Source organism: Ixodes scapularis, unplaced genomic scaffold (assembly GCF_016920785.2).
Source record: "Ixodes scapularis isolate PalLabHiFi unplaced genomic scaffold, ASM1692078v2 PGA_scaffold3__209_contigs__length_174095766, whole genome shotgun sequence".
NCBI classification, from domain to species: domain Eukaryota; kingdom Metazoa; phylum Arthropoda; class Arachnida; order Ixodida; family Ixodidae; genus Ixodes; species Ixodes scapularis.
In genome coordinates this window covers 134,362,983-134,381,457 of record NW_024609868.1, presented here as the reverse complement: position 1 = coordinate 134,381,457, position 18,475 = coordinate 134,362,983, and the positions used below count along the sequence as shown (strand labels likewise).

The 18,475-nt window shown below is 46.4% G+C and overlaps 2 protein-coding genes across 2 annotated transcripts in view; one reads left to right on the top strand and one right to left on the bottom strand.

Moving 5' to 3' along the window:
* The window catches only part of LOC8052318 (protein GPR108), a 142,777-nt gene that overhangs the window by 38,734 nt on the left and 85,568 nt on the right, over positions 1-18,475 (top strand). The gene's annotated exons all lie outside the window — the stretch shown is intronic.
* LOC8052323 (peptidyl-prolyl cis-trans isomerase-like 3) lies at positions 1,576-4,999 on the bottom strand. The gene is made up of 6 exons (XM_040222200.2): positions 4,861-4,999; positions 4,680-4,754; positions 4,514-4,607; positions 4,356-4,423; positions 3,465-3,583; positions 1,576-1,717 (listed from the first exon to the last, which is right to left on the bottom strand). The coding sequence occupies exons 1-6, from the start codon at positions 4,861-4,863 to the stop codon at positions 1,591-1,593; spliced, it is 486 nt and encodes a 161-aa protein (XP_040078134.1). The 5' UTR covers positions 4,864-4,999; the 3' UTR covers positions 1,576-1,590.

Sequence of the window (18,475 nt, the reverse complement as noted above, 5' to 3'; positions counted from 1 at the left end):
ATAGTGATCAAAGTGGCCAGACTGAATTTCGGAAAGGGTCTATATCCTGAGTCGTCGCCCACCCCACTTTTCAAGCAAATATTGATTTCTAAAAAAAAAAAAAAGGGGGGGGGGGGGGGCAAAGAAGTGAAGCAAGTGATTGCTTGTTTTTACAAATTTCCCATCGCAGACTCGCGGTCCGCGAACATCCATCTTACCCGAATGACGCACCCGCAGACCTTTGTGTAGGCACTTCACTTGGTTTACGCATTTTTTCTCCGATTTCCGCGACCCCGATGTCAAAGTACAACTGTGCGAAAAGAAAACGATGGACATAACAGAATTAAAGTTTGTTTTGCTTACCAAAGCGTTTGTTCAGACGAAAAAGAAGTTGGAAAGATAATGCAAGCAGTAACCCATTCAGGAATCGCGAGGTCAGCGAACCCCCGTCTTTGCGATAGTAAAACCATTCTGGTCATGAGCATTTCTTGTAGTATAAAACAATGAAATTAATTTGAGTTTTTTGTGTCTCCTGTGCAGCCGTGCTAGATGCGTACAGAAAAATGGGCGTTTTTTATCTTTTTCTAAAAAGTTTTGTGCTTACCCACCGAGACATGACGCACCCCACTTTTTTTTTACGAATTTTGGGCGGCAGGGGGGTGGGTGATGACTCGAGATATTATGGTAGTTAAATATTTGTTAGATTTAAAGGGTGGCTCTGGCGACAATTTTAACGTTTTAAACTAAACATATTTTCTAAAAGAGCTCGAGAAACAGCTTAGAGCCGCAAGTAAATTTCTCCAAGACTTTAAATAATTTTTAATCGTAAGAAATACAATAAAAGCGAAACTGTAACTAACCTGCAAGTTTACTGGTTTGCCATATTGTGGCATCAGATGATGTATAAACATGGGCACATGGGCAGCTTGAGCCTGCCCTAGCAGCACACTTCCCCGGCTCCTACTTGGGCCATTTTGGCGCAAGCTTACGACAGGCTTGAGCCAAGTTGGCTCTAGCTCGCGCCAGTCTGGCCCAAGCTTGGGCCGAGTAAGTGTGCTACTTGGGTGTTTCGCCTAGAGTCGGAAGCAGTCGGAAGGCCGTCGTGATCGTCCATAGGAAATAATCATATTTATTTCAGGCTCAGGAAACCCACAACACGGCAGAAAGGTTAGAACCCATACCGTGTAGGCCTGCTGTGCCGTTGAACTTAGGGCGACGATGTACGTCAAAACTTCAAATCACTCAGATCTCGCACAGAAGGTTTGGACGCTGTCATGCGAAGCAGCCCTTCAGGCACTGAAGCAGAAGATAAGCAGCTGCCCCGTGCTGCAAAGCCCTGACCCAAACCGACCATATATCCTGTAGGTTGGCGTGATCAACAAAGCGCTTGTTACTTTTGGCACAAAATAGAGAGGGCATCGAAAACCAGTTACATACGCAAGCTGAAAATCTCTGTCTGGGCAAATGTCTTTGCCCAAAATAAACGTCGTTGCTAAATGAAAGAAAGTGGTTGTCGTGTGCTTGTCCTCTGTGTTTTATTCTTTCAATTTTATGTATAATCATACTGCTCTTGTGTATAATGCAAGAGAGCATAAGTGCAGAGTGGCCGCTTTATTTAGCAAAAGGATTGGCATGAATGGTGACGGCATTCAGCCTGATGTCTCGAAGAGGCCGATAGTTCTTTGGGTTCACAGGTGCCTTCTCGAGTTCGTCCAGCGTGTCCAGGCCGTCGATAACCCTGGAGAAAAGGTTGGCACAACTTTAACCTCCGAAGCACCGTGAGAAATATCTATTAGTCTTATGATCTTCTCTAATGCTCTCCTCTTTAATTGAGAAAGTTTGCATTATCATAGCTTCTTAAACAAGCACAATGCACCAGACCATAGGCGTAGACTACAGGGGGGGGGGGGGGGGGGCATCGGGGCTCGTGCCCCCCCTGGTGACATCCGGAGGGGGGCAGAGCCCCCCCCCCCCCCGGCCATGATACTAATCCAGACGCTGTTTACGTGCCATGTAACGAGCTTCTAGTAGTGGCATGTAATCAAAATAATGCATACAGCGATGGACACATGGCGATATACATAGGCTCTAAAATGTACCCCCTAAAATAAACTACTGATAATTGCCAGTGTAAAAATAAATTGTGCAGAAAAGCACCCCCCCCCCCCCCCACCCCCACCGGAGAACTTCTCAGCCTGCCCCCTCCAGGAAAATGGAAAGTCTACGCCGCTCCATCAGACACTTCAGAAGTGGTTTGGAATGATAAGAACCCACGAAATGTATGCCACTGGATTACTAATCTTCACAAATTAAGTATTTGAGATTAGGCTACATGCACTAAGCTCCAACCATCATAAAATGACGAAATGACTGGAGGGTGTGCCGGCGAAAATGAAACGAGTATCGAGATCGATGGCAATTTGAAATGATCACAAAGGGGACCAGGGAAATTCAGTTTAAACGCTAAGATTTAACCCAAAATAAAAAAAATAGATGTCCCTCGATGAGGAGGCTAAATGCCAAAGGGTTCCAAAAGTGGCTTCTTGAAGGATGAGCCCTTTTTGAACCAAGTTTGGCACCATTTACTGCCCGTGCTTGGTCACTTTCAGACTGGCAGCGGAGAACGAGTTCCGATTTCCGAGACTGCCCGGCACTTGCGTAGTGTGTGTCAAAAGGTATGGTCGCAGAAAGGATAAGTAGGAGGGGCTCTCGGTTCTCCCACATCCAGCGCTAGCTTCTAACCCTCAACAACGCCGGGGCGTCTCCTGAGCTTCAAGCATGCGTGCACTGGCAAAGCACATGTTGGAGGCTAGGTCTCTAACAAATGCCCAGCACTTGGGGTGTTGCCAACTATGGTAGTTGCTTCGTCATTGTCGACATTTGGAATCTGCGTGCTTCCTCTCCGACCAGCTCTACGAATAAACTAAAAGCCATAGGCACTAATCAGGTAGACAGACCTTAGCAATTCAGTCATTTCACGGAAAGGACACTACTTTCTCCCCGTGGAGCGCCGAGGACCGTCGTGGTGGATGACCTGATCTTGGAATAAAGAAGCCTTCCACCACCGACTAGTGTGACCGTCACTTCATCCTTTTAGCTGCTTTTCACCCACACTGTACCACCCCCCAATTGGTTTGTTGACAGGTCGTTGTGTCGAACGCAACTCTGTTGTTTCCACAACAAACGTTTTGCGTCTCGCCTGGGTTACAGGGGAAGAAGAGAGCAGAGAGGGGCCCGAAGCTTGAGGCTAGCCTTTAGCAGACTCCAAATGTGATTATGCACTTTGTAAAAAAAGTAAAATGTCGTCGACGAAACATCGCAGGAGCTTGTGTCCACCAAACAAGTTTCTGCGCCATACCGCAGTGTCAACGAAATGCATGTATGGCAAACATATCTTGATGAAACAATACAGACTCCCCCCCACAATTCAATCCAAAATCACTGCAGTCAATGGCTTTGTAAGAAGCAAAGATGCAGCCACATACTTTCCAAAGATGGTGTACTTGAGATCCAGGTGAGGTTGCTTAGCATATGTTATGAAGAACTGAGAGGCATTGGTGTTGGGACCGTTGTTCGCCATGGATACGACTCCCCGAACGTTGTGCTGGAAAGGGACGTGTGCACGTGTGGGGAAGTAAGCAGGAGGCAACAAGCTGTCACCCTTTCGCTGCACAGGTGCAAACGGACGACGCTAGTATTGTGCATGAGTGCACTTTGCTCCCCTGGTTAGCACAACTCGGCATAGGTACGCAAAATGTGTGAATGCGAGTGTTAAACGGCCAATAAGAAACCTTTCAGACAGACAGAGGGCCCTTTATCCCTTAAAGACTGACGACCAGTTCACGCTTTCCACTTTTCCTTTGCTTCCTCCTCTCCCCCCTTCTACCCTGTCCACCGTTGCCTGTTTCCTCCCCCCATGGTAAGGAGGATATTCTGCCTTGCAGAATCTCGAGTCCGGTTGTCGGCCTTTAACGTGTAGCCAACAAGCCGGGCAAACGCACGGGCACATTCAATTTTATTTTCTTTGCAACTGTGCCTTACAAACTGTAGCGTGTTAGTAAAGGAACTCTTTATAAGACATGCTACCTGTGGTGATCCCACAGACCGTACATGGACAGAACAGTACCACGGGGCAGAAAGTATCCAATTACACACTAAACAGAATGCAGTTCAGCTCGAATGATCTAAAAGTGAGTACATTTTCATAGCAAATGAAATAAGAAATTTATAACAGAACGTTCTAAAGATTTCAAGCTCCCTGCCCATGCAAAGAAACCGCGGAGAGCCTGAGAATGGCGGATGTTTTAACTCGGAGCTATGACGGAAGTTGTTCCCACCAGCGTCTGCAAGTGACAACAACTGAAATGGCTTGTTACCTTTAGATCGTCCCTGAATTCGTCTGCAAATTTTTCGCCCCAGATGCTTTCTCCTCCTTTTCCCGTTCCTAGCACCGAGAACAAAAAAAAAAAAAAAAAAAAAAAAAATACATATAAGAAGGAAAAAGCAAACTGCTGTTGGATTGCAAAGGTGTTACCTGTCGGATCGCCAGTTTGTACCATGAACCCCTTAATGTTTCGATGAAAGAGGCAACCGTTATAGTAGTCCGATGCGCATAGTGCCATAAAATTCTGCGAGGAAACAGGAGAAATTTTAGTACACTGGGGAAGGAAAGCGTGAGTGGTTTCGAACGAAGAACGCACCTCGGAAGACCTCGGGCAGGCTTCGCAAAAAAGTTCGATCTTTATGTCGCCTACGTCGGTGTGGAGTGTTACGGACTGAAACAAAAGAAACGCTATGTCATTCACAGAACCACTAACATGACCTGTCAACGTTCAAACGGAGTTAACGCTGCCAAAATGCAACAACATTTGAATTACGTACCATATTTTGTTGTCGGAAAGGCGGGCGCCGCCATTTGATCAATGTGGTTTACAACAATTTTGCAAACAGGCTGGAATTGGCTAGGATCCACCATCGCTGCGTGAGGAAGAAACCGGCAGATGTAGGGGATGTAGGTAAAACTTCGGCACACCATAACTATTTTTACAATATTTTAAAATAATTTTATCATTTTAGTTTTGCGCATAGTGAATAGGTCTTCGAAAATCGCTGCATGCAACACTGGCAACACCGCGCGAGCGTTGCATGTTGGCCAGGAGGGGGCGAAAAGGCGGACCGTATGGTTTCGGTTTGGGTCACCGTGGTTAGAGCACTATATAGACCAACTCAACTTTCTGACGTCACGCCGCTGCGGTGGCGCTGCTGTCGGCACTGGGCAGAGTGAAGTACCAGGAAATGGATACAGTGTGCATTGCTTGTGGAGAGGAGGACGAGACGGCTGAGCACTTGATACTCTACTGTAAAGGGCTTCACCCTATGCCTACCGAAGACAACATAGATTTAATAAAGTCATTGGGTTTTAGAGACAGCGAAGGGAGAGTGGATTTCAAGACTGTAGAGATTACCAAGCAAAGATTAAGTGAATGGTGGCAGAAATCGAGAGAAAACTAGGTATTTTCTTATTCACTGATGGCAAGGGGGTTTCATAGCCTCACTTTCTTTGCACTGCGGAGTGAATATAGATTTCACATTTAAATATTCTAAGCTTAAATGGTAAAACAAAATGGCTAGGTGGCGTAAGCTACCGCCCGATCCAAAGGGCTCAGCCGTATTCATCCATCCATCCATCCATCCATCCGGCATGCGCAGGTGATTCACCTAGGCCGAATTTGGTTTCTGCGCGCGCGCAGTGCCCTTGCCTGGTGGGCAAACGCGGGCTTGTTTGTAAACAATGTGTTGGTCGATAGCTCCTTCGGAGCAGAGTAGCGCAATCTAGAACGCCGTCTCTCGGTGACTAGCGGCGAACGCCCGGAGGTTCCAACTGCGGTCAGAAATGCATGGAGAACGTGAGAAAATCGTTGTTTCTTCAGTTTTGTGGGGATGTGCGGAATGGAAATCATTTTTGACATAATAATGAAACATTTTAGAATAATATGCAATAAGTTTTGTGCCATACAAGGAAGTAACTTTTTTTAAAAAATTGCCTGAGCGGCATCATGCAGCAGACGACACGGCGACGTCACACCATTCACGTGACCCGCTCCGGCCAACCCGAAAAGCCCATCTCCGCTGCGAGCAAAAATCGTCTGCTTCAAACGCCATTGCCTTGGAAATTGCCTTCTCAAAATTTGCACACGCATCCGATATTATTAAAACTTTGATAAAGTGTTTAGCGCTTTACTAACTTTACGACAGGCTAGTTTTGAAAAATGTGAACTCGCCGTTAGTTTTTTAATCAGCCGTGTTATGTCGATCTCCATGTATTCTCCCATAGGGCGGGCCGCCTCCTGGAACCCTGAGTACCACGTGACTCGCGCCGAGCCGCTCTGTCGGCCATGTTGTCGGCAAAACACGGGGTTCAAAGGATTGCGCTACTCTGCTCCGTAGGAGCTATATAGTGCTCTAACCGTGGTTTGGGTCAACGCATTGACGCGTGCGGCGCTGGTTGCGAACCGTGCACAACCTGCCCATTATATCGCATACTGATGCATTAGTACCCCTTTAAGTACTCAGAACCAAGCTTTGCTTTGTAAATGATCTGAATGATTTTACGGCGTTTCAGTGGTTTCAATACTAAATTCAAAGAACAAAGTCTGTCCCGGAACTGATCGAGGTCTTAATTTCACGTGGGGATCAGTGCTTTTAGCGTTTGTACGCGCACATGACAACAACGTACACTTGTGCCAACATGTTTCCATCTGACGAAAATATCTTGCGAACAGCAGCGGAGATTTTCTGTAAAACTTAGTTGACTGTAGCGGCCGCTTTTGATCTCCAAGTGTGACACCAACAAGGTGTTAGACTTATTGGCCACCGGTCTAACACCAACAAGGTTGAACGGCTTGCGTCTTTAAGGTTATTAATATAATGCAATTAAATACAAAGGTGCAAGCGAGCTGGACAAGAATGACGAAAATTATCCCTGGAGAAGGGGAACAAGGGGGCAAAGGACAAAAATAAATCTCCAAACACAGCTAGGTGACTGGTGCGCGGTCGAAAAAATCTGCCTGGTCTTTGTATCGAACCATGGGACCTCTCCCTTGTTGGTGTTAGACTGGTGGCAGCTGATAAAACCGGTTTGCTCCACTGACGTCTAACTCCTGGTTAGCTCAGTTGGTAGAGCACTCCACTGGAAATGGAGAGCCCCCTGGTTCGATAACAGGACCAGGCGGATCTTTCGGACGTACACCAGTCACCTAGCTGTGTTTGAAGATTTTTGCTTGTCCTTGGTCCCCCTTGTTCCCCTTCTCCAGGGATTGTTTTCGTCATATCTTGTCCAGCTTGCTTGCACCTTTGCCTATAATTGCATTATAAATAACCTTAACAATGCAACCCGTTCACCGTTGTTGGTGTTAGATTGGTGACAGCTGATAAAACCCGTTTGCTCTACTGACGTCTACCCAGGCAGCACACAGTATTGCGCCAATATTGGTGTCGGATCGGAGAAATCGGGCGAATATCATTTTGATACTGCCGATAATGGTGCTGGATCGTAAAGATCGGGCCAGTATTAAGGCCTGGGGGGCTAAGCTCGGCGCGGCGAGATCGAGGCGAGTTCTCCGCTAAACTCGCCGACCGCCGCGATTAGTCGGCGCCGTGCATGACGACACGCGCCGACACTCCCTAGGTCGTGACGTTAAACGGAGGGTTTGAGGCCAGTCGGAGAGTTGCATATTCGGAACTCGCGGCGAAATGCTGTGACGTCATTGTGACGTGGCAGAAGCCGCCGTGGATGGGAAAAGCTTGCCGGCTCCGACCTAGGCGAGTTTCGGCGAGTTGGGCGCGAGATCATGGAGAAGCGTCCAAAATGGCAGCGTTTTCGTTCGTGTTTTGCCGTCGGCATAGGTATTTAAACCACGCCAATGTGTTTGACATGGACGACGTTCATTTTCAACAACACTATCGACTCTCGAAAGACGTGGTAAGGTGGCTGTGCGATGAACTGCGTGGCGAACCGGGCTTGAGACGATGGAGCCGTGAATGAACCGTCGCCCCCGTCGTGAATCCTACATCCAAATTCTACAAAGTGAATCCTAGAAACAAATGTGTTTTTACGGCAATCTGCAACCAGGAACGCAATTTACCGTTACCTTCAGGCTTTTACAATTATTTTGATGGGTTGCTGTGCTGCGCAGATGCAAGATAAACGCACTTGATAAAATTCAAACTAAAACAGATGATAGAAGAAAAGAAATATACATGAATGGCGCAGACTAATAACAGTGTAATTCCTTTCTCATCTTTCTTCTTCCACACCGTATTTAAACAAATTGGCCGTTAGTTGTTTATACAGCAGGAGAACATGCCAGAACATTGCGACATTGTCACCTACGGTAGATAAGCAATTTAGCCAGTGCAGTATGACTGCTAGCCTAGGGTCTTTAACGCGCACCACGTAGTAGTGATACACGACCGCGTGCCGGTACGATGCTCATCAACATCGAAAAGGTCAGCGGTGGGGGTGAATCCACGATCCTGGGTTCTGCAGTGCGAGCTTTCGCTCCACGTGCACCCTATTCTGATAAAAAAAAAATAAAAAAAATATTGTGGCTGTGTGGCGGTGTGGGGGGAGAAAGATGAGAAAGAAATTACACAGTTGTTAGTCTGCGCCATTCCTGTATGTTGTTTTTCGTCTAAACTCTGCTTTAGTTTATATGTTTATCAAGAGTGTTTTTCTTGCATCTACGTGGCGCAGCAAACCATCACAATGTCTAGTCAACTAGCCCACATCCAAGCAATGTTTGTATAATTAGCATCCCTGCTGTTACCTATTCTTATTTGTCATTTACGATTTAAATAAAAAAAAATTGGGCTGTATGTATGTTGATACTCCCTAAAACTTCGTCTGCCTCAACGGGGAAGATTCTCCCAGCTGTAGATGAGAAATTTAGCCATGCAGTGCCGTACAACCGCTAGCCTGGGGTCTTTAACGTCCATCCCGCAGTAGTGTTACACGACTGCACGCCGGTACGATGCTCATTAACATCGAAACGGGCAGGGGTGGGGATTGAACCCAGCATCCTGGGTTTTGCAACGGACCTTTCGCTCGACGTGCTCCGAACTGGTGTGCGCTAGCCCAGCCGGCCACCGATCCCCCGATTTAAATAAAATAAAAACAACTTCACTGCGGAGCGTAGGGAAAAATCGGAGCTACGCTGGGGAACTCGCCGCCGCCGGGGGGGTCGGAAATGTAAGAGGGGAAGTGGGAAACTCGCCTGGGCGGAGTCAAAAGAAGCTCCTCCCCTCCCTCGTGACGTGGCATCGGAGAGATTCCCGCCGGAGGCGAGCTTAGCTCCCCAGGGGGCTAAGCTCGCCTCCGGCAGGAATCTCTCCGATGCCACGTCACGAGGGAGGGAAGGAGCTTCTTTTGACTCCGCCCAGGCGAGTTTCCCACTTCCCCTCTTACATTTCCGACCCCCCCGGCGGCGGCGAGTTCCCCAGCGTAGCTCCGATTTTTCCCTACGCTCCGCAGTGAAGGGTTTTTATTTTATTTAAATCGGGGGACCTGTGGCCGGCTGGGCTAGCGCACACCAGCTCGGAGCACGTCGAGCGAAAGGTCCGTTGCAGAACCCAGGATGCTGGGTTCAATCCCCACCCCTGCCCGTTTCGATGTTGATGAGCATCGTACCGGGGTGCAGCCGTGTAACACTACTGCGGGATGGACGTTAAAGGCCCCAGGCTAGCGGTTGTACGGCACTGCATGGCTAAATTTCTCATCTACAGCTGGGAGAATCTTCCTCGTTGAGGCAGACCAAGTTTTAGGCAGTATCAACATACATACAGCCCAATTTTTTGTTTAATTTAAATCGTAAATGACAAATAACAATAGGTAACAGCAGGGATGCTAATTATACAAACATTGCTTGGCTGTGGGCTAGTTGACTAGACATTGTGATGGTTTGCTGCGCCACGTAGATGCAAGAAAAACGCTCTTGATAAAGATATGAACTAAAGCAGAGTATAGACGAAAAACAACATACAGGAATGGAGCAGACTAACAACTGTGTAATTTCTTTCTCATCTTTCTCCCCCCACACCGCCACACAGCCACAATATATATATATATATTTTTTTTTCAGAATAGGGTGCACGTGGAGCGAAAGCTCGCGCTGCAGAACCCAGGATCGTGGATTCACCCCCACCCCTGCCCTTTTCGATGTTGATGAGCATCGTACCGGCATGCGGTCGTGTATCACTACTACGTGGTGCACGTTAAAGACCCTATAGCTAGCAGTCATACTGCACTGGCTAAATTGCTTATCTACAGTAGGTGACAATGTCGCAATGTTCTGGCATGTTCTCCTGCTGTATAAACAACTAACGGCCAATTTGTTTGTCAAAATACGGTGTGGAGGGAGAAAGATAAGAAAGAAATTACACAGTTGTTATTCTGCGCCATTAATGTATATTGCTTTTCTTCTATCATCTGTTTTAGTTTGAATTTTATCAAGTGCGTTTATCTTGCATCTGCGCAGCACAGCAACCCATCAAAATAGCTGTAAAAGCCTGTAGGTAATGGTAAATTGCGTTCATGGTTGCAGATTGCCGTAAAAACACATTTGTTTCTAGGATTCACTTTGTAGAATTTGGATGTAGGATTCACGACGGGGGCGACGGTTCATTCACGGCTCCATCGCCTCAAGCCCGGTTCGCCACGCAGTTCATCGCACAGCCACCTTACCACGTCTTTCGAGAGGCGATAGTGTTGTTGAAAATGAACGTCGTCCATGTCAAACACATTGGCGTGGTTTAAATACCTATGCCGACGGCAAAACACGAACGAAAACGCTGCCATTTTGGACGCTTCTCCATGATCTCGCGCCCAACTCGCCCAAACTCGCCTAGGCCGGAGCCGGCAAGCTTTTCCCATTCGCGGCGGCTTCTGCCACGTCACAGTGACGTCACCGCATCTCGCCGCGAGTTCCGAATATGCAACTCTCCGACTGCCTCAAACCCTCCGTTTAACGTCACGACCTAGGGAGTGTCGGCGCGTGTCGTCATGCACGGCGCCGACCAATCGCGGCGGTCGGCGAGTTTGGCGGAGAACTCGCCTCGATCTCGCCGCGCCGAGCTTAGCCCCCCACCCTAAGCACCCTAAGCAAAGCGCACACGAAGGCACACTACTAATATGTATTTGAAAAAAAAAAAAGTTGAATGAGTTGCGTCTTATTCCGGACAACATTTATTTTATGAAACATTATTTCAGATATTTTCATTCCCTGTCGACCTTGTTTGGGCGCTAGTGGATATGAACAATTACAATATATTGTCTTAACCAAAAAACAGGTGCTTACTCTGAGATGCACATTGAATTTTGACGTTAGCGTTTTGGCGCCCAAAACAATTTTTTTGTTGTAAATTTAACACTTCCCGTTTTGCGGATTACTAAGAAAACCAAATAACCATCAATCAGACATGTACAAATTACTCAAAAAAGGTAGTTAAGTTAAGTTACTGAGTATCGACGCCAAAAGTAATTGGAGTAGAGTAGAAATTACGCATTCGTAATAGTAATTGAGTAAACTACTAACTACTGTAAAAAGTAGCGAGTTACTTTGAAGTTACTTTCGAAGTTACTTTTTTATATATTTGTGGTAGCAAAATGAGCAGCAGCTTTGATGAATGAAAAACCCTGCGAGCCTAAAATTTTTTAGCTTACGCTTCACCTGAAGCGTAAGCTAAAAAGACTAAGAAAGTCATCCAAAAAGCGTCCACTCACCAACCACAATCCAACTATATCGGAACTATCCAGACTGCTCAAACTGAAGATCAAAGAAGCAAAGCACAAATACTACAATATTACCCTCCACAATTTTATGAAAGCATCACCGCAAAAATTCTGGAACCATATAATTCCCACAAAATCTAAAACTTCCAACATAAGTGCCTCGGAGGCACAAAAAATGGCAGAAGAATTCAGCAGTTTTTTTAAGTCCGTCTTCACAGCTGATAATGGCAAAGAAAACTTAACTCTACCTTCTAAAACCTACGCAGATAAAGATCTTGGTGGCTTACACATCACAGAAGCAGGCGTTCTAAAACTTTTACTCGACTTAGACGCAAAAAAGTGTACGGGTCCTGACGAAATTCCTAACATGTTTTTAAAAATATACGCTGAATGGATAAGCAAGTATTTAGTGCTAATTTTTAACAAGTCTTTGAGTATTTCTTTGGTTCCCGCAGAGTGGAAAGTCGCAAAAGTTATTCCTATTCATAAGTCTGGCGATAGCTCTTTAACTTCTAACTACAGACCTATATCCCTAACGTGTACTTGCTGCAAGATAATGGAACACATAATTTTGAAATTTATGACAGAATTCACTGAGAAACATAATATACTAAATGCACACCAGCACGGCTTTAGGAGAGGTTTGTCAACGACTTCACAGCTAATCGAGACACTTCATGACTTTTCGATGGGTATAAACAATAGAAGACAAATTGACGTAATTTACTTAGACTTATCAAAGGCCTTCGACCGTGTTTCGCACGTCAAACTTGTAAAAAAACTTAAACATATTATGGGGGAGGGACCGATAATAAAATGGATAGAGGAGTAATTTAAGAAATCGTTTTCAGTTTGTTTATTACGAAGGACAGGTTTCACAACCAGTTGCAGTGGAGTCGGGAGTTCCACAGGGCTCTGTCCTAGCTCCACTCTTATTTCTTCTGTACATTAATGACATGGTTGATGGCACTGACGCAAACATAAGGTTATTTGCAAATGACTGCATTATTTATCGCGATATATCATGCCAAGATGACCAAGCAATATTAAACAGATCTTTAAAGAAGGTAGCAGACTGGTGCAGTGAATGGCAGATGGTTTTAAACACTGAAAAAACGGTTTGTATGTGCTTGACCAATAAGAAAAAAAATGTTCTGGAATTTCCTTACAGCTTAGACGGTAAAATTTTGCGCAGAGTCACTGAATACAAATATCTAGGTGTCGTGTTAACGTCTAATTTAAACTGGAATGCACATGTCAAATACGTATCTAGTAAAGCGCTCGTCAAATTATTTTTTCTAAAAAGAACGTTAAAACACTCTAGTCGTGAAACCAAGTTGTTCGCATACACCACACTCGTTCGCCCGGTATTAGAATATGCACTCATTGCTTGGTTCCCACATACGCAAACCAATGTCAACATCCTCGAAAGTGTTCAGAGGAAAGCGATAAGATTTGTTCACCACAAGTATGGTCGCTTTGATTCCCCTACAGAATTGCTGAAAAGATCCAGCCTACTGACCATTGCTGATCGCGCCAAACTAGGAAGACTCAAATTTTTTATATCTCCTTTTAAACGACGCCTTTAAAATGGACAAAAACAAGTATGTGAATTTTTCCCAGGCAAGAACAACAAGACATAAACACTGCAATACATTAACTGAATACTCTTTCAATAATAATACTTTTAGGTACTCTTTCTTTCCTTCAGCTGTAAGAGATTGGAACAGCCTTGATCCGCTGTTTTTTAGCTACACAAATGTGGATGCGTTCATTCAAGCTCTTGAACAAGACCTTCTCAGCAAGTTCATCAGTTAGTTCTTTCTGTTATGTTCTGTTTCGTTTGTTTCAATATGAAAGGAAGTGACGATTTCTAAGAATTACTTATTTTCGCGCGCCTCAAAAATTGTGTCTGTTGTTTTTATTTGTACCATACCTGCTATAATCCCTCAATGGGGATTGGCAGTAATTTGAAAATAAATAAAAATAAATAAAAAATAAATGCAGTCTATTTATGGCTTGTGCTTTCGCCAAATAGTTTACTCGCTCGCAGAAGCAATTGACTTTCAAAGTTCTTGATAGGAGAGTTTTCCCCTTTTCCTTCTAAAGACGTCCCCAGCCATGCTAAATAGACGTTCCATCGACGGGCTGGATGGAACGGCAGCGTTGAATTTGAGAAACAGACTGTGCAGGGTCGGGTAAGCGAGTGTCGGCATCTTAGGTGTCCATGACAAAACTTGTGAGGTTTGCCTCGGGTAGAGGGTCTTTAATAACAAACTTTCCTGCTTTTTTTTTCTTCTTCGCCAAGTTGAGATTGTTTTGTCTGGCCCCTCTTCATTCCGACGTCGTTCTGTGAGTACGCTGAGCGAGTGCACCAGACCGTCAAGGGTCCAAGTCTCGCGCCACGACGATGAGATCATCCGGACGACTGCGCGTCCCGTTTTAGTGCTAGTGCTACGCTACTGAAAAAATATTGTTTTGGTTTAACAGATAATGGCTAACGCCGGGTCCAACAAAAGGATCTCCCAAGGGTAACTCGCCATCCTCGCCGGCGACTACAATATTCTGACGAGCCTGAATCATTTTTAACAAAGAGGAGGCCTCCCAGGCACGGATGGTCGGAAGGACGCGAAGGATTACATGAACAAGTATCGTCGCTCGTATACAGTTGCAGCTGTAAGTGGGAACGTGCTCCCATGAACGGGTTATCCGTACCAGGGTTTGTGCGCGGGGGAGTCCGGCTTTGCAAAGGCGTATGCGCTGACGACAAGGCGTTCAGCTGCGAGGTCATTCCAGTGGCGCCTCCCATGGAACCTACCGTTTGAGTCGAAACTCACTAAAGACAGACAGCACGAAAACAACAACTCTCAGAGTGTCCCCGTCTTTCACGATTGCAGCTGGAAACGCGGCGCCTGCGTGCATTACCGGATTAGGTCAATACTCGACCAAGGCTTGTTAAGCATGTCTTCCTGCGTTCGTGCGTGCCGGTGTTATGCTTTGACTGCTCGTCGCCACCTTGGCCCAAGGACGCCTTCCCGAACAAGAGGGCCCCTTGTTCGGGAATGCCACTTCATCTGCCGGCGTCTTATTCATTTCTGCGCTCAAACTTTCGTGATGGGCAAAATTAGCACTATATAATTTCGAAAGTAGTTAGTAATTTGAGTAGAAGTTACCTGAAAAAAGTAGTTAAATTAAACTACTAATTACCCAAATCAAGTTGTAATTGAAAGTTACCAAGTTACTCGAAAAAGTAGTTAAACTACAGTAGTTTGAGTAGAGTAGATGAACTACGTCCAAGTCTGCCATCAATAGGTAGAAAATATGTTTCTACCTAAGGTGAGGCGTACGTTTCTTTTTTTTTTTTCTTCACCTTTCTAATTTTTAGGAAAAATCAAATGAACCTCTAAATAACTTTAGTGTCTTCATAAGCACCCTCGTGAGTTCACTATGCTATTGTCCGTTATGAACACCTCTTTCAACAGTGAAGTGGCTCCCGTTCTGAACTGACCTTTACCCCGTGTTTGCGGTCGTTTGTGGCCAATGAAGTGTTAAGCCGAATTAGTCTTTAATCACGCAGCAAATGCAATGCAAACCGCCCTGGCCGCTCGCTTCATACAGCCTATCCAACACATGCTTTAGTGGCGCCCTCTCGAGCCGTCGACACGGAGTGCGGCAGCCGTGAGCGCTCGATGAGCTCACTACCCCTCCTCCAGTTCACGGCCACTCAAGCAACCAAGGACGTCATGAAGGAGGTTATTTTTTTAAATTTTAATTTGCCTATACCTCTTAAAATAAAGCAAAATTCTAGAAAAGTTTCATTAAGTTACTACGTTCAGTGTGCTCAGGTTCGGTGCAAATTAAAAACCAGTGAAAAAATGAAAGCCGTTTACAATAGGAAGTATTCACTGGCGGCCATAGCTGTGTGCGCGACTGCTGAGCGCGTGTTGATGGCTAGCTTCCAGGGTTCTTTTGCAACGTGCATTCCACACCGCCAAAATGGCCGGTCTTAGCATCCTATTAATGGGGGCTCGTTCTGAGTATGCGCTCTAGAGAAGAAGAAGAAGGCTCATCGAACGTTAGGTTCACAGCTAACAAGCACACCGCCGGATCCCGATTTCGGGACCCGACGACCCGTTAGAAACCCTGGACCTGACCCCCCATCTATCCCTGGAAGTCAACGGCATCGAAGAGGACCTTCAGGCCCTCCCAGCCACTACACAGGACTCTCAAGCCGCGGGGAAGATTCGACCCGCAAAAAGAAACATGGCGCTCGCAAGCCCATATTCAAGAACGGAGGAGGAAGCTTCCGCGTCAAAGAAGGTAGGACTTGTTATTTCCGACGAGGACTGGGCAGAGTTCCAGGCATTCAGAGAAAGAAAAGAAGAATACGCTCGCATAGAGCTGAACAAAAAGAAGTACATCGCTTATGAAGAGCACGAAAAAGACATTGCAATGTTCTTGCAGAACAAAAACGCGTTCTTCAACTACATGAACCAAATCTCCAGCGACAACACCGAGTCACAACATTTGACTCCTGGTACCGAAGCTTCGAGCCAGGGCACACAAAATCTCGCCGGTGGCGATGGTATTGCGGCCACCATGGAACAAGACAACCAAGATGGCACGTGGCAGCAATACACGAGACGTCGCCGACGCAACCGGTCCGATAAATCCACGTCACAGACACCCACGCACACGGTCGTCCTGAAGCCCGTGTGTCGCGAAGACGTTTACAACATTGCGAGCAAGAACATCCGCGACGCTATTACCAAGACCGGCGTAAGCGACAAGGAGTGCTCAGTTCACACGAATGAACGTTCAAACACCATCGCTATCACCACGAAGAACCGTGAAGCCATCGACAAGCTCATGACAATAGGCAAAATCGACCTCAAAGGAAAAGCGCTTGAAATGAAGCCATACGTGGCAGCCTCAAGCTCGCAAATCAAGGGAGTCATTTATCTGCGAGGATACGACAACGACATTCGCTAACAAAAGAACTGGAGTGCAAAACCCACCAGATCTCCTCGGCCAGAATCATCGGCCAGTCAGGAAGAACGGTCCTCATTACCTTTGAAGGCCGGTCCCTACCAAACTACGTCCGATACGCCTGCGAGGCCTTTAGGGTAACCTCATACAGACCTAGGCCCTTGGTGTGCTATAACTGTCACCTCCTTGGACACAAAGCCGACGTCTGTCCTATAAATATCAAGCGCTGCAGCAGTTGCGGACACGAACACGACGCGTCCGAGAACTGTAAGCTGCAACCAAAATGTGTCAACTGTGGAGGGACACACGTTGCCACGAGCAATGATTGCCCCAAACGCACGATCCCACCCAAGAAAGTGAAACCTCCACCTCCACACAAGAAATTGCAGAGCAACAGCTCCTACGCGAGTGGTCAAGCAACAACAAACTCGTCCCAACAAACACCGTCGCCGGAGTGTCTGCAATCCTTTAAGAATTTTCCGACTCTGCCATCAGCCATGCAGCCCCTTAGCTCCAATGCGTGGAACTACCCTCTGCATCAGAGCGGAGGAAGCAACACCAGCTCGGCCGCGTCGTCTCCCTTGGGATGGATCGCAGAAGTACAAGCCACCCATGGCAGAATTGACACGCTTGAAGGGAAAGTCGGATCCCTCGAAAGCAAGGTTGACAAGCTATGCGACCTCGTCTACGCACTCATCAGCAAACAGCATGGCAAGTAGCGCCTCAGCGTCCAAACCCAAACCGCCACGCCAAAGAAAGAAAATAACCAACGTATGGGTCCTCCAGTGGAATTGCAGGGGTCTCAAACAAAAACTTTCGGAGCTTAAGCTCAGACTCGAAAAACTCAAAGACAAGGCTCCCGATGTTATCCTCCTCCAGGAGGCGAACGTCAAGAACCTCAAGATTCGAGGGTACAATGCTTTTCTCCAGCCAATAATCGTCAGAAAAAATGGTAACTACGGACTAACAGTCACCCTCGTTAAAAAATCCCTACCGCAAACTCAGATCGATACCAAAAATGAATGCAGCGAACATCGTGAGGTGGTTGGCACTCGGATTCGATGGGGAGACACGACCGTCGATGTTTTTAATGCCTACATTCGTCCAGGCGCCACAGAGCAAGACGACGCATGGATACGAAGACTTATAGACAGCCGAACCCCAACTATACTGGCGGAAGATTTCAACGCCAAGCACACAGAATGGGGTTACAACTCTAGAGACAACAGAAGCAAGGTCATTAAGCGTGCCTGTGAAAGAAAGGGGCTCGTTCTCCGCAACGAAAAAGGCATCACAACGAGGCTCGCACAATCTAACAATCAAACGGACACTACTCCCGACCTCACGTGGACTTCGAGACAACTTAGAGCGAGCTGGTGTGTGCTACCAGATGCCATGGGTAGTGATCATTTGCCCATCAAAATTACGCTTCCACTTAGTGTCACACCAAAGAAAAAAGTATGTTTTATCAAGTGGGACGCCTTTCGCACCCACGTTCAAGATCTCAAAGAAACTTCCCTGGCAGAAAGGATTGTCCAGGCGGTTAAGAAAGCCAAAAAGGTGTACAAAGTGAAAGAAGACACGCCGACTCCAGACTTACATCTCGTGAACCTATGGGACACTAGACTCGAAGCTCTCAAGAAGTACAGGAAGCGCAAGACTTTGGGCAACAAGATTTCCCTAAACAAGGCGACGGCTAAGGCAAAACGCTACGCCAAC